The sequence below is a fragment of the Mastigoproctus giganteus genome, chromosome 6, assembly GCF_048544385.1.
Source record: "Mastigoproctus giganteus isolate SK-2022 chromosome 6, ASM4854438v1, whole genome shotgun sequence".
NCBI lineage: Eukaryota > Metazoa > Arthropoda > Arachnida > Uropygi > Thelyphonidae > Mastigoproctus > Mastigoproctus giganteus.
The window spans coordinates 159,912,896-159,929,666 of NC_143580.1; the positions used below are offsets into that span (position 1 = coordinate 159,912,896).

The 16,771-nt window shown below is 39.6% G+C and overlaps 1 protein-coding gene across 2 annotated transcripts in view; it reads left to right on the top strand.

Annotated features, from left to right (window-relative positions):
* The first annotated feature begins 966 nt into the window (after nucleotides 1-966).
* LOC150084701 (fasciculation and elongation protein zeta-2-like) overlaps nucleotides 967-16,771 on the top strand; it is a 215,114-nt gene continuing 199,309 nt past the window's right edge. For both annotated transcript variants that reach the window (XM_090375435.1, XM_090375436.1), the window contains exon 1: nucleotides 967-1,288. In XM_090375435.1, coding sequence (XP_090231561.1) covers nucleotides 993-1,288 — 296 coding nt within the window. In that variant the 5' untranslated portion in view covers nucleotides 967-992. The remainder of the gene's footprint in view (nucleotides 1,289-16,771) is intronic.

A 16,771-nucleotide genomic window follows, 5' to 3' on the forward strand; every position in this document is an offset into this window, starting at 1 on the left:
ATATTAAATTTATCTGACAAGATAAATTTAAGTTCATTAAAAAAATACAATTTTCTTCTGGGGGGGGGGGGGACTTCTGCTAATATTCCAAACTAACAAGTCGCACACTTACTGCTGCTAAACAATTCATCAATCAACAACAACAAAAAAAAAAAAAAAAAAAAAAAACACTTACCTGATCAGTTGGACGCCCTGAACCACTGTCCTCAGCTTGTAAACCCTTTTGCTTGAATGCGTCCGAATTAGTAGCGTAAACTAATCTAACCTTTTTTCACTAAAATGAAAGTGTATTAAAAAATTCACACTTCTTTTGCTTGAATCCCTTCCGAATTATTGGCGTAAACTAACAACCTTTTCTTCACTAGACAAAAATTAAAGTCTATTAAAAACCCACACCTTTTTGCTGATATGACTTAACCTTTTTTCACTAAATAGAAATAAAGGCTATCAATTAAAGACGTGACCTTTCCCTGTGAATGTTTTTCCCCTTCTAATTGCAACTACTTTTCTCAGTTCAGGTCCGTCACGTGATCTTTCCCTGTAACTCGCCATGTTACACTAGGAGGGGAGGAGTAATCACGTCCGTCACTTTGACTGTTCATCAGCCATTCCCAGTGGCACCCTAATCTAGACTTTAGCCGAATACGGCTGAATACGTTTTTAATTCTTTTGCTGGCTTTAAAAGACTAATAAATATGAAAATAACCCCCCCCCCCATATATATATATATATATATATATATACATATACATATATAACTGGAATTGCTGGCTTTAATCTTAAAAAAAGTATAATTTAAATATAATGAACGAAAAATAACACTTAAAAATATGGAAATTGCAGTGCTTTCTGAAGTATCTTTGCAACTATACTATTTGGCTATTGGTGCTCTCGATAGCGACAAAAATTCACGATGTCAATAAACTGCTTCGCGCATTGCAGGCGTTAGGAGTGATGTGAGGGGGGGAAACAACACACAACGTTATTCAAAGATGGCTGAACTTAAAATTCAAGCTCCTCTTGCACAAACCGAGGACTGGATTGATTTTACTGACTTTCAAAATTCCGGAGACAATGAAAAACCTTTCAGAGATTCTTATTCCAGTCCGGAAACGAATGAAAATTCGCTAGTAGATACCTTCAGCGATACATTTTCGAACTCACTTGAGGATTTAGTAAACACTTTTGACGAAAAAATAACGCAGTGTTTCTATAATTATGATGAAAGTGTTGAAAAACTTGCTCCCGTTCAGGTTCGAACACAAGATGAAATTATGAATGATTGTCAGTAAGTATAAATGAAGTTCCAGACTGCTTTTCTTTTAAAGGGTTTGTTATTGTCACCCATTAAGGTGACAATAACTTGGGTATGCAAAACCTTTGATGAAAGTACATTATTTGATTTAAAATATTCTTTATGCGAGATTGCGATGTTATGCAGAATGGGTAGCAGTTGTTACTTATGTTGAATCGTAGTTCTTTAAATATTTACTTTGAATTTTTAAAATGACAATGAAAATTACATTATTAATAGGTTGGGGAAAGTCAAGATTTAAGGAGACAAAGTTGAGTATTTTGTAGTGGCAAAAAGATTGCCAGAAAAATCGAGAGTAGGAGTGTGTTGTAGGCCTAATCACTCTGGTTAGTATTGGTCACTCACACACCAGAAAGGCTTTTGTGGATTTATTGGATGATTGTTTTCTACAGCAGCATGTTTGGGAGGCAACCAGAGGGAGTAATACTCTTGATCTGATTATCAGTAGTGATTCTTCATGCATTAAGAATCTGCAGATAAAGGAATCACTAGGTGGCAGTGATCAGTGTGCTGATGTGGGATTTACCCAAAGAAGTAACAACCATCAGGGATGAAGGGAAGGGATTTTGCTTTTGTAAAGGTGACTACTATGGTGGTCTGAGACAGTTTTTAAATTCCATACAGTGGGACCAACTGATGATGTTACCAACAACAACAAAATCTAAATGGGGAGTATTGAAGGAAGTAATCTTGAAGCAACTAGGCTTTCATACTAACTAAGAAATATTGTTCAAGGTTTAGGCCAAAATGGATGTCAGGTGAACTAATGAGACATGTGGCAGAGAAGAAAAATGGATGGAATACATATAAATTAACAGGTGACATGAAAGCTTATGGAAGATATAAGCTGGTCTGTAATCAAGTCATGAAGGAAGTTAGGCAGGCAGAGGCAGATTGCGAGAAATCTTTGGCAAAGAAAAATATCAGTTCTTTACTTATGTACACTCTAGAAGGAAGGGGAGGAATCAGATTGGTACACTTGATATCGATGGTTCAACTGTTGATGATCTTACTCAGGTAGCTAACAAACTAAATGATTATTTTGTATCAACATTTACACATGAGAAGTTATTCAGGGAGGGCAATGTCAAAGGTGAATTAAACTTTGGCATTGAACTAAATGATTTTGTAATAAGTTAGAGCAAAGTGGAGTAGAAATTGTTGAAAATAATCATAAGAAAGGAATTTGAGGTGGATGGGATCTATGCAGTTATATTAAAGAAGGCAGCAAAGGAAGTAAACAAACCCTAAAGCATAATATGAGAGGCTCCCTTGGACTTGGGAGTGGTACCCATGGAATGGAGATGTGCAAATGTGACCCCAGTTCAGAAAGGAGGATCAAAAGGTGACATAATTAATTACAGACCTGTTAGTTTAACTTCTGTTCTGCAGAAATTAATGGAGGCACTGGTTAAAGCAGCACTGCAGGATCATCTAGACAAGACTTCAGTTATAGTTTGGACACAGCATGGGTTTGTTAAGGGGTAGTCTTGTTTGACAAAATTTGATTGGATACCATGATGTGGTCACAAAGGAACTGGATGCAGAGAATAATTTTGATATCATATACTTGGATCTTAGGAAGGCTTTTGATACTGTTGCCCATGGAAAAATGTTGTACAAATTGGAGCAATGTGGCATTAAGGGCAAGTTTCTGCTATGGATAAAGGGATGCTTGAGTGGGAGAAGACAGAGTGTGATAATCAATGGACACTGCTATTTGTTCTTATGTTATTAGTAGAGTTTCCCAGGGTTCAGTGTTTGGTCCATTGTTGTTTGTTTTCTGTATTTATCAATGAGATATATCAGGATGATGGTATATCAGGGTTATTGTCTAAGTTTGCAGATGATACGAAGGTTGGCAGGGTTGGTAATGATAGTACGCTACTGCAGCAACATCTGGAAAAGTTGAGCAGATGGGCTGAAAGGTGGCAACTGAAGTTTAATATTGACAAATGTAAAGTACTGCATATGGGTAGCAGTACCCCAGAGTAATGTATCAACTGTGCGGTACTACACTCAGAGTGGTAGAGATTCAAAAAGACCTGGGGGTAATTGTGCAGTCAGATATGAAGTTTTCTGAGCAGTGCAGAGAGGCTGCTAGAGCAGGTCATGGGGTCTTATCCATGATATACAGGAATTTTGCTAGCAGGGATAAGAAGGTGATTATCTCCGTATATAAAGAAAAGGTTAGGCCACACCTTGAATACTGTATACAGCTCATTTTAGGAAGGATGTAGAGCTGCTGGCACAAGTACACAGAAGGGCAAAAAGATTAGTGAATGGAACAAATGGTTGCTCTTACGAAGAGAGGCTTAAGTTTTGCAAATTACAGTGTCTGAAGACTAGGCATCTGAGAGGTGATCTGATTGAGGTGTATAAGGCCTTGAATAGTCTGAGCAAGATCAGTGCTGATGGGATTCTTCCTATTGCCCAGATTAATTGCCTGAGGGGACATAAATTGAAGATGAGGAAAGACAGTTGTAGAATAGATGTACAGAAATTTGCCTTTAGCCAGCGGGTGGTTCCTGCTGGAACAAACTTCTGTCATAGAAGGTGACAGCTTAAATAAATTCAAGGCAGGACTAGACATCCATTTGGAGCAAATGGATAAGTGAAATGGGAAGGTATTTTATTTTGTTTTTTTTTTTGTTTGATGCTGTATAATCTTGTTTTCTTGCATCATATTCCTCTACTAAAGCTAATGAAGCAAGAAAGCAAAGCTTAAACAACATTAGCCGAAAGGAAAAAACTTTTTGCTCATTCCTTCTAAAAATTTGCTCAATCCATTGAATTTATTCAAATTACCCATTTATAAACAACAGGTGGAAGTTTATTACTAAAATCAAATCATCTGGCTGAATGCAAATTTCTGCATGTGTGCCCTGTAATCAACCTTTTTCAGTTTAATTTCATGTTCCTTTTTGTTTGTCATCTATGAAAGAGTAAAATGCATATTTAGTTAATGTTACCTTTTTAAAGCCTTAAAATTTCCCCAGGGGCTCCCATCTCGTATGGGCTTAGCACAGCCATGGTCCTGAGCTGGATATCATCATTCTTCTCTTTCTTGATGATTCCTTTCTACTTCTCTCTCACAGGGTAACTCTGGAATTTTTTTTGGCTGGTGCAGCATAAGCCTCAGGCTTCTTTGCACCATATGGCTATTAATAATAATAATAACGCTGCAATAAAGTCACCTTGCAGGTGCCTAGTTTCCAGATACTGCAGTATATACTCTTGGTAAGAATAACCTTTTGTGCCACCAACTCATCTTGTTGTTGTTGTTTTCTGCATCTCCATCCAACAGATGTTGCCTTCCTAAAAGGATGTTTCCAAACCTCTATAGAAATTTTGAAATATGCAAGTATTCCAGATGACAAAAGTACCTTGATCTGATCCCTGTGCAGACATCTGACCATGACATTTTGTAACCCAACCAACAATATATTCTTATTATTAACTATATGGTGCAAGGAAACCTGAGTCTTATGCTGCACCAGCCAAAAAAAAAAAAATTCCTGAGTTACCCTGAGAGAGAGAGAGAGAGAGAGAGAGTGAATCAAAAGTAGAAGGGAATCACCAAGAAAGAGAAGAATGATGATATCCAGTTCAGGACCCTGGGTGTACCAAACCCACCAGATGTGAGCCCCTGGGGTTATATTAAATGCAATAATCACCGCTTTGTCTTTACTAGCCAAATTCATGTGCATTGTTACTGAATTGTGAAAATTCATAAGAACTGTTTTTATAGGGATGGTAGGATACACTTTAGAAAAGGTATAGGAATATTTCCTGATGCTATTCGGTGTGTTGGAAAGCTGCTAGCTTGGAAAGATATACCTACTAATAGATTAACAGCACCCCCAGGCAAAGGTGAAATTGATTTTTGCACTTCCCTTGAGACACATAGCAGCCTGGAAATAAAGGTGTCAGAGATTTTAAGACCTACTTGGAGCCTTCATGGAACAAGCAAATACATGGGCTGTATTAGGGTTATTAACAGTAAGAGTTAGCATTAGTAGAGGCATATGATGCAAGAAAACAAGCTTATGCAGCATCAGCTAAAAAAAAAAAAAAAAAAAAAAAAAACCACGCTCCCATTTCATCCCTCTGTTCGTTCCAAGTACCTGTCCAGCTCAACCTTGAATTTATTTAGGCTATCAACTTCCACAACAACGGATGGAAGTCTGTTCCACCAACCAACCACCCGCAGGCTGAAGGCAAACTTCCGTACATCTGTCTTTCCTCAATTTGAATTTATGCCCTCTCAAATGATTATTCTGAGCAAGAGGAAGAATTCCATCAGCATTAAGCATGCCCAAACCATTCAAGGCTTTATACACGTCAATCAGATCACCTCGCAGGTGCCTAGTCTCCAGACACTGTAATTTGCAAAATTTAAGCCTTTCTTCATAAGAGCAACCCTTTGTTCCATTCACTAACCTTGTTGCCCTTCTCTGTACTCGTTCCAACAGCTCTACATCCTTCTTAAAATGAGGCCTCCAGACCTGTATACAGTACTCAAGGTGTGGCCTTATACAAGGGAATAATCACCTCCTTATCCCTGCTAGAAAAATTCCTGTATATCATTGACAAGACACTATGAGCTACTCTTGCAGACCATCTGCACTGCTCAGAAAACATCATATCTGCCTGCACAATTACCCCCAGGTCCTTTTCGTTCTCTACCACTGTCAGTGTAGTACCACAGAATTAATACATCACTCTGGGTTGCTGCTTCCCATATGTAGTACTTTACATTTGTCAATGTTAAACTTCATTTGCCACCTCCCAGCCCATCTGGTCAACTTTTCTAGATCCTGTTGCAGCAGCGTACTGTCATTAGTGTCCTTAACAACCCTGCCATCCTTTGTATCGTCTCAAACTTGGACATTAAGCTTGATATACCATCATCAATATCATTTATAAATACAGAAAACAGCAATGGACCCAATACTGAACCCTGAGGGACTCCACTAATAACATTAGTCCACGATGAGCAGTGTCCATTGATTACCACTCTCTGTCTTCTCCCACTCAACCATCCCTTTATCCATAGCAGCAATTTGCCTCCAATACTACATTGCTCTAATTTGTGCAGCAGTCTTCCATGTGGAACAGTATCAAAAGCCTTTCTAAGATACAAATATAAGATATCAAAGTTATTCCCTGCATCCAGTTCCTTTGTGACCACATCATAGTATCCAATCAAATTGGTCAGACAAGACCTGCCCTTAACAAAACCATGCTGTGTCTGAGCTATAACTGAATTCTTGTCCAGATCTTTAACCAGTGCCTCCATTAATTTTCCTGGAACAGAAGTAAAACTCACTGGTCTAGAATTACTTGTGTTGCCCTTTGATCCTCCTTTGTGAATTGGGGGCACATTTGCACATCTCCAGTCCATGGGTACATCCCCTGAGTCCAAGGAAGTTCTCATAATTATGGCTAAGGGTTTGTTTACTTCCTTTAATATAACTGGATAGATCCCATCCACTCTGGGTGCATTTTTTATGTTTATTTTCAACAATTCTCCTCCACTTTCCTCTCAGTTATTACAAAATCATCCAGCTCATTGTGAAACTCACCTCTGGCATTCCCCTCCGTGAATAACTCTTCATGGGTGAATGTAGATGCAGAATACTCATTTAGTTTGTTAGCCACCTGAACAGGATCATCAACAGTTGAACCATCAATATGAAAGTGTCTGCAATTCTGCCCAGACACGATAGGAGGGAGTATATGATGAGAGCCCTGTCAATCAATTCGGCCCTGGAAAGATTGTTCAGGGCTCAAGGGGTAGAATTTTTTTCAGCCTGGTCTGTACTTGTTAACAGGAGAGACTGCTTCTACAGGGATGGGATACACTTAAATAGAAAGGGTGCAAGAATGTTTGCTGATGCTATCGAGGCAATGTTAGGTGGGTCGGAAAACTGCTAGATTGGGGGGATACAAGGACTAATAGATTAACAGTAGCCACTGGCAGAGGTGAAAGTGATTCTTGCACTGCTTCTATTGGAATGAGCCGCAGCCTGGAAAATAAGATGCAGGATATTTCAGAGACTGCTGGGAATCATTGGGGTACAAGTAAACACATGGGTTGTGTTAGGGTAGCTAAGAAAAAGAACAGGTGCATGTATACTTGTGTGTACACCAATGCTAGGAGTTTAGTAAATAAATTTGATGAATTTGAGGTATTGCTCAAAACATCAAAGGCAGATATTGTGGGGATTTCAGAGACGTGGTGTCACACAGATATAAGGAATGCAGAACTGGAATTTGGGGAGTACAATGTCTACAGAAAGGATAGACAGGATAGGAAGGGAGGAGGGGTTATGCTATTAGTTAAAAAACACATAAAATCCAAGGAAGTGAAGCCAGTCGACATCGCTGGACAGTGCAGTGTCGAGTCAGTTTGGTGTGACATAAGCATTGGGAGATCAAAATTGAGAGTAGGAGTGTGCTATAGGCCTAATGACTCTGATGAGTATAATAAGAAACTGTACAGGGAAATAGAGCGGCCAGTAAATCAGAGAGTCTTATAATGGGGGATTTTAATTTCCCAGATATTGACTGGAATTTTGGAGCTGGTCACTCACACACTAGAAAGGCTTTTGTGGATTTATTGGATGATTGTTTTCTACATCAGCATGTTCGGGAGGCAACTAGAGGGAGTAATACTCTTGATTTGATTATCAGTAGTGATTCTTCATGCATTAAGAATCTGCAGATAAATGAACCACTTGGTGGAAGTGATCACAGTGTGCTGAAGTGGGAGTTACTCAAAGAGGTAACTACCATTAGGGGTAAAGGGAAGGGGTATTGCTTTCGTAAAGGCGACTACAATGGACTGAGACAGTATTTAAATTCTATACAGTGGGATCAACTGATGATATTGCCAACAGCAAATTCAAAATGGGAAGCATTCAAAGAACTTATCGTGGAAGCTACTAGGCTTTACGTACCAACTAAGAAATATTGTTCAAGGTTTAGGCCTAAATGGTTGTCAGATGAACTAATGAGGCATATGGCAGAGAAGAAAAATGCATGGGATACATACAAATTAACACGTGACACGGACGCCTATGATAGATACAAGTTGATCTGTAACCAAGTTACAAAGGAGGTTAGGCAGGCGAAGGCAGATTACGAGAGATCCTTGGCAAGGGATGCGAAGAAAAACAGCAAAGAGTTCTTTACTTATGTAAACTCTAGAAGGAAGGGGATGAATCAGATTGGTCCACTTGAGATCGATGGGTCAACTGTTGATGACCCTGCTCGGGTAGCTAACAAACTAAATGAATATTTTGCATCGACATTCACACATGAGGAGTTATTCAGCGAGGGGAATGCCAGAGGTGTATTCAACTCTAGCAGTAAGCTAGAGAATCTTGTAATAACTGAGAGCAAAGTGGAGGAGAAATTGTTGAAGATAAACACAAGAAAGGCACCTGGGGTGGATGGGATCTATCCAGTTATATTAAAGGAGGCAGCAAAGGAGGTAAGCAAACCCTTAGCCATAATTATGAGAGCTTCCTTGGACTCAGGGGAGGTACCCATTGACTGGAGATGTGCAAATGTGACCCCAATTCACAAAGGGGGATCAAAGGCTGACACAAGTAATTATAGACCTGTGAGTTTAACTTCTGTTCCCGGAAAATTAATGGAGGCACTGGTGAAAGAAGCACTGCAGGATCATCTAGACAAGACTTCAGTTATAGCTAGGACACAGCATGGTTTTGTTAAGGGGAAGTCTTGCCTGACCAATTTGATTGGATACTATGATGCAGTCACAAAAGAACTGGATGCAGGGAATAACTTTGATATTATATACTTGGATCTTAGAAAGGCTTTTGATACTGTTGCACATGGAAGACTGCTGCACAAATTGGAGCAGTGTGGCATTGGAGGCAAGTTGCTGCTATGGATAAAGGGGTGGTTGAGGGGGAGAAGACAGAGAGTGGTAATCAATGGACACTGCTCATCGTGGACTAATGTTATTAGTGGAGTCCCTCAGGGTTCAGTATTGGGGCCTTTATTGTTTTCTGTATTTATAAATGATATTGTTGATGGTATATCAGGCTTCCTTGGACTCAGGGGAGGTACCCATTGACTGGAGATGTGCAAATGTGACCCCAATTCACAAAGGGGGATCAAAGGCTGACACAAGTAATTATAGACCTGTGAGTTTAACTTCTGTTCCCGGAAAATTAATGGAGGCACTGGTGAAAGAAGCACTGCAGGATCATCTAGACAAGACTTCAGTTATAGCTAGGACACAGCATGGTTTTGTTAAGGGGAAGTCTTGCCTGACCAATTTGATTGGATACTATGATGCAGTCACAAAAGAACTGGATGCAGGGAATAACTTTGATATTATATACTTGGATCTTAGAAAGGCTTTTGATACTGTTGCACATGGAAGACTGCTGCACAAATTGGAGCAGTGTGGCATTGGAGGCAAGTTGCTGCTATGGATAAAGGGGTGGTTGAGGGGGAGAAGACAGAGAGTGGTAATCAATGGACACTGCTCATCGTGGACTAATGTTATTAGTGGAGTCCCTCAGGGTTCAGTATTGGGGCCTTTATTGTTTTCTGTATTTATAAATGATATTGTTGATGGTATATCAGGCTTAATGTCCAAGTTTGCAGACGATACGAAGGTTGGCAGGGTTGTCAAGGACACTACTGACACTATGCTGCTGCAACAGGATTTGGAAAGGTTGAGCAGATGGGCTTCGAGGTGGCAAATGAAGTTTAACATTGACAAATGTAAAGTACTACATATGGGAAACAGCAACCCCAGAGCAACGTATCAACTCTGTGGTACTACACTGACAGTGGTAGAGAATGAAAGGGACCTGGGGGTGGTGGTGCAGGCAGATATGAAGTTTTCTGAGCAGTGCAGACGAGCTGCAAGAGTAGCTCATGGTGTATTGTCAATGATATATAGGAATTTTTCTAGCAGGGATAAGGAGGTGATTATTCCCTTGTATAAGGCAATGGTCAGGCCACACCTAGAGTACTGTATACAGGCCTGGAGGCCTCATTTCAGGAAGGATGTAGAGCTGCTGGAACGAGTACAGAGAAGGGCAACTAGATTGGTGAATGGGACAAAGGGGTTCTCTTACGAAGAAAGGCTTAAGTTTTGCAAATTACAGTGTCTGGAAACTAGGCACCAGCGGGGTGATCTGATAGAGGTGTACAAAGCCTTGAATGGTTTGAGCATGCTCAATGCTGATGGGATTCTTCCTCTAGCTCAGAAAAATCACCTGAGAGGGCATAAATTCAAATTGAGGAAAGACAGATGTAGGATAGATGTGCGGAAATTTGCCTTTAGCCAGCGGGTGGTTGGTGGGTGGAACAGACTTCCATCCCTTGTCGTGGAAGTTGATAGCCTAAATAAGTTTAAGGCTCAGCTGGACAGGTATTTCGAACGAACAGAGGGGTGAAGTGGAAGTGGTTATTTTTATTTATTTATGTTACTTTTTTTTTTTTTTTTGGCTGATGCTGCATAAGCTTGCTTTCTTGCATCAAATGCCTCTGCTAATGCTAATATCCAGTGGACCAATTTGATTCATCCCTTTCCTTCTAGAGTTTACATAGGTAAAGAACTCTTTGTTGTTTTTCTTTGCATCCTTTGGCAAGGATTTCTCATAATCTGCCTTTGCCTGCCTAATCTCCTTTGTGACTTGGTTACAGACCAGCTTATATCTATCATGGGCTTCCATGTCACCCATTAATTTATATGTATCCCATGCATTTTTCTTCTCTGCCACATGTCTCATTAGTTCATCCGACATCCATTTAGACCTAAACCTTGAACAATATATCTTAGTTGGTATGTAAAGCCGAGCAGCTTCCAAGATAAATGCTTTGAATGCTTCCCATATTGAATTTGCTGTTGGTAACATCATCAGTTGGTCCCACCGTATAGAATTTAAATACTGTCTCAGACCACCGTAGTCACCTTTACAAAAGCAAAAACCCTTCCCTTTACCCCTAATGGTATTTATCTCTCTGAGTAAATCCCACTTCAGCATACTGTGATCACTGCCACCTAGTGATTCCTTTATCTGCAGATTCTTAATGCATGAAGAATCACTACTGATAATCAGATCAAGAGTATTACTCCCTCTAGTTGCCTCCCGAACATGCTGATGTAGAAAACAGTCATCCAATAAATAAACAAAAGCTTTGCTAGTGTGTGAGTGACCAACCCACAAATTCCAGTCAATATCTGGGAGATTAAAATCTCCCATTATAAGACTCTTTGCGTTACTGGCCCATTCTATTTCATTGTACAGTTCCTTATTATACTCATCATAGTTATTAGGTCTATAACACACTCCTACTCTCAATTTTGATCTCCCAATGCTTATGTCACACCAAACTGACTCGACACTGCACTGTCCAGTGATGTCGACTGGCTTCACTTCCTTGGATTTTATGTGTTTCTTAATTAATAGTATAAGCCCTCCTCCCTTCCTATCTTGTCTATCCTTCCTGTACACAATGTTCTCCCCAAATTCCAGTTCTGCATTCCTTATATCTGTGTGACCACGTCTGATATCCCAACAATATCTGCCTTTGATGTTCTGAGCAATACTTCAGATTCATCAAATTTATTTTCCAAACTCCTAGCATTGGTGTACATGCAAGTATACCTGCACCTGTTCCTATTCTTAGCTACCCTAACACAACCCATGTGTTTACTTGTACCACAATGACTCTCAGCAGTCTGAAATACCCTGCATTTTGTTTTCCAGGCTGCTGCTCATTCCAATAGAAGCAGTGCAAGAATCACTTTTACCTCTGCCAGTGGCTACTGTTAATGTTCCCCCAAGCTAGCAGTTTTCCGACCCACCTAACACTGCCTCGATAGCATCAGCAAATATTCTTGCACCCTTTCTATTTAAGTGTATCCCATCCCTGTAGAAGCAGTCTCTCCTGTAAACAAGTACAGAGCAGGCTGAAAAAAATTCTACCCCTTGGGCTTTGCAAAATTTTTCCAGGGCTGAATTGATCGACAAGGCTCTAATCATATACTCCCTCCTATCATGTCTGGGCAGAATTGCAGACACTTTCAAATTCAACCTAATTCACCGCTTTTTTTGAACAGTAACCTGTACTTGTTAAGTAATTCTGCCGGTCTCCTACTCTTAATATCATTAGCAATATCATGAGTTGCATGTTCACTATTGCTAGGAGCTTAATAAATAAATTTGATGAGTTTGAAGTACTGGTCAAGTCATGACAGAGATTTCACCTGTGAATCAGGCAACACAGCGGCAATCCCCAGGTTAGAATGCACTGGTCCCACAGGAGGTAGATATTGTTAGTGACTCTATTATCAGAGAAATAGGAAATATAGGTGGAATGGGACCAGGATGTGACTGCCAGGGGAAAAAGCAGATGATGATCAGATATCATGTTTTAGGGCACAAAAGGTGATATTGTATATGTTAGCACTAATGATATTAAGAGTAGGAGATCTGAGGACTTAACAAGTACAGGGAAATTTTGGAAAAAAGTTGCGAGTTGGAATTAAATTCGAAAGAGTCTGCAATCCTGCTGAGACACTATAGGAGGAACTATATGTTGAGAGCTTTGTCAATCAATTTGGCCCTGCAGAGACTATGCAAGGCTCATGGTGTAGAATTTTTCTCACCATGGTCTGTGCATGTTGTTTGTTTGTTGTTTTTTTTGGAGCATTAGCAACTAAGGCCATATTGCTCTGGGGATATGTGATGGTCATTCCCTGACTTTTCCGCATCCTCCTTATTTGGTGGTCACGGGCTCAAACCTCAGCCTAATCAAGAAGCTTGTGCTACACACTGCTGCACCTGGCTACAGAGGTGCCTCTGTGCATGTTAATGGGAGAGACTGTGTTTACAGGTATGGGATACACTTAAATAGGATTGCAAGACAGTGTGCTAAGCTTGCTTTTTTGTATCATTTGCCACTACTTGGTGTCATTCAGGTATAAAGGATTCATAATTTAAACATTTGAAGTAAAATGTGTACAGAACAGATGGAGGGTAATGCTTTTAGTTAAAGGGCACATAAAGTCTAAAGAACTGCATCTAGTGGACATGGGTGTCCAGTGGAATGTTGAGTTAGTCTGGTGGTTTGGCTTAATCACTGAGAAGGCAAAAGTGAGAGTACAAGTGTATTACAGGCCTAATAACTCTGAACAGTACAGTGAACACACACACACACACACACACACACACACACACACACACACACACACAGAGAGGGAGAGGGGGGGTCCAGTAAATCAGAATGTCTTATAATGGAGGATTTTAACTTTTCAGATATTGATTGGACCCTCTGGGTTGGTCACTCACACAGGAGCAATACTTTCATGGATTTATTGGATGATTTTATTTCTAAACCAGCAGGTTAGAGAGGCAGCAAGAGAAACCAGTACTGTTGTTCTAATTATTGGCAGCAACCCTTCGTGCATTAAGAACCCATAGACAAAAGACCCACTGGGTAACAGTAATGTGGGATTTACTGAAAGATGTAACTACTATCAAGGGTAAAGCGAAGTGAAGGGTTTTGCTTTTGTAAAGCTGACTACAGTTTTGCAGACAGTTTCTAAATTCTGTGCAGTATGTCCAACTGATAAAGTTACCAACAGCAAATTCTAAATGGAAAGCATTCAGAGATGCAGTAGTTGGTTAGTATAAAAATAAAACTTATAGATAGTTGGTATAAAATGCCTAGTAGAAGCTACTAGGCATTTTATACCCACTAAGAGGTACTGTTCAAGGTTTAGACATCAGTTTACACTGATGTCTAAACCTTGAAGGGTAACTCTTAGTGTTCAAGGTTTAGACATCCGACTTATGTAAGGGTTGCGTTCCGCCAAACACTACGTAAGTCGGAATTTTCCCCATGCTTGTGCAGCACTTGCAACTGTGCTTGTTGAATCGATTGAATCAAAAAAAAAAAAGAAATGTTCAATGAACATGTAAATAGAATTATTTATTGTATTTATTCAATTTTTTATCTCATGCGCAGGAAAAATCTCAAAATTATAAAATTACAAAAAAAGAGAGAAGACAGGCATAACGTCAGTAAGTTTTACCTCTCGAGCATCGTTGCTGGAATCGACGTCTTCAGGTGATAAGTACACTGCTGTGGAGATTGAAGGATGTAGAGATTTAGAAGGGGTCGGCCGCTCAGCCTTACAAAAGAACATATTAATGGATGACTGGAAGGTGGCTTTTTTCTTTTCATCGTAGATTTCTTTGTAGCAAGCAAGCAAGCATTATCATTCACCCCTCTGTTAACCTTTAAGAACTGTTCACTGTCAGGATCCATCTTCTCAGACCTCGCCATTGCCGATGCAATTTCACGAAATGCCATTGCATCTGTCTCGTGATGAAGTGTTTTGGCTCCTCGTTTAGTTCATCATAAGCATTGCCTGTAAGTCAATAAGTTCTTCGTTAGATAATTCCTTCTCTTCTTCCTCTATTAGCTCCTCCACGCCTTTGGCATCAACCTCCAACTGAAGTAGCTTTGCAACCTTTTACAATGTTATCTGTCATATGATTCGTCTTTTTCAAATCCTTCGAAGCCTTACACATGCCGTGGGCATATTTTCTTACATGCGCCATTTAAACAACTTTTAGTAATTTCTGCCCAGGTCTTATTAATGTTTAAGATGGCATGGTAAATATTGTAAGATTTCCAAAGGTCTCTTAATGTAAAATTTTTCTCATCGTCTACAGCAGACAATGCCTGAGGCAAATGTGCGTAAATAAATAGTATGCTTTTAAATTCGAAATAACACCCTGATCCATAGATTGGATAAGTAAAGTTGTGTTTGGCAGTAGAAATATGACTCTCATGTTCGAATTGAAATCACCTAGATGCAGATGATGTCCAGGAGCATTATCTAATAGAAGCAAAATCTTGAACGGAACGTCGCAGTCTTTACAATATTACTCAACCTCGGGAATGAAGCAGCATTTAAACCAATCCTCAAAGAGAGAGATTTTTATCCATACTCTCTGGTTCGATCGGAAGTGGCTTTATTGATGCCCTTAAATACGTGAAGATTTCCAGAATGGTACACACAAGCAGTGATTTTAATCTGTAATCTCCCCTGTGTTAGTCCCAAGCAAGAGCGTGTTTCTCTATCTTTTGAAGCCTTGAAACCTGGCATTGTCTTTTCCTCTTTGGCAATGTATGTTTGATCCAGCATTTTTTTCCAATACAGAGCAGTCTCGTCAGCTTTAAAAATTTGCTGCGTTGCATAGCTGCCTTCATCAATAATTTTTTCCAACACATCACAAAATTTTTTTGCAGCTGCAGAATCGGCAACTTCACCGTATACTAACGTTGTGGAAACCGGCGGGATGCTTGAACCTATTAAACCACCCGTTGCTTGCCACGAACTTGGCTTGGGGTTCGCCGTACTTAATATCTTCATAAATACTTCTTGCTTTTGCTTGAATGGCCATTCAACTCAAGAACACTTGCTTCTGAATCTAATTTTCCATCCATATTGTTAACAGCAGCTGTTCCATCTTTGATATAGCACCTGAGCACTGTTTTCTGATCACTGTTGATCTTAAGTGCATTTATCCTTTGACACGTTCTTTTATATGCATACTGTCCTTTAAAATAGTATTCACTGTTGAAGTAGTGAGACTTAATTCCCCTGCAATAGTTGTTGCTATTTGGTTTTTAGGAGCATTAGCAACTAAGACCATATTGCTCCGGGGATATGCGGTGGTCATTTCCTGACCTTTCTGCATCCTCCATATTTGGTGGTCACGGGCTTGAACCCTGGTCTAATCGTGTGCTACGCACTGCTGCTCCTGCCCACCTGGCTATGGAGGTGCCTCCTTGCAACAGAAGACAAACTTTATCCTGCTCTGTACTTCTTAATCATTTTCATCTTTTCTAAATCAATTTTGTTTCATTTCCTGTCACTGCCAGCACTTGCATTTTCTGTTGGTCGCTTTCCCTTCCTCGTTGTAATACGTAAATAGGAATGAAGAGAATTTTCTGAAAATTTGTTTTTTATATGATTGAAGATTTCAGTGAAGGGGAACACATTTTACCTTAATACCATAACAAAAAAACTCACGCAATTCCAGTTTTGGTATTATTACAAATGCAATAAAATCGAGTTTACTGCCCGTTTATAACAGATTACACTAACAGGAAAGCCCAATAAACCAGAAAGTGCAAATTGTTGTTTTTATTGTTTTCTGGTAGTGACCTCCAAAAATGTTTTCGAAAAATATCACAAAGGGGTTCAAAATTGATTCTTATAACGGAACATGTGATAATAATGAAAGTGTAGTGCAATTTCCATTATAAAAGTGACCTTTTAGAGAGATAAGTATCTTAGTAATTCAGTATTGTGAAAATTTCAACTTCCGAAGTCTTGGAACGAATTACCAAAAAAAAAAACCAGTGTGTAATTAA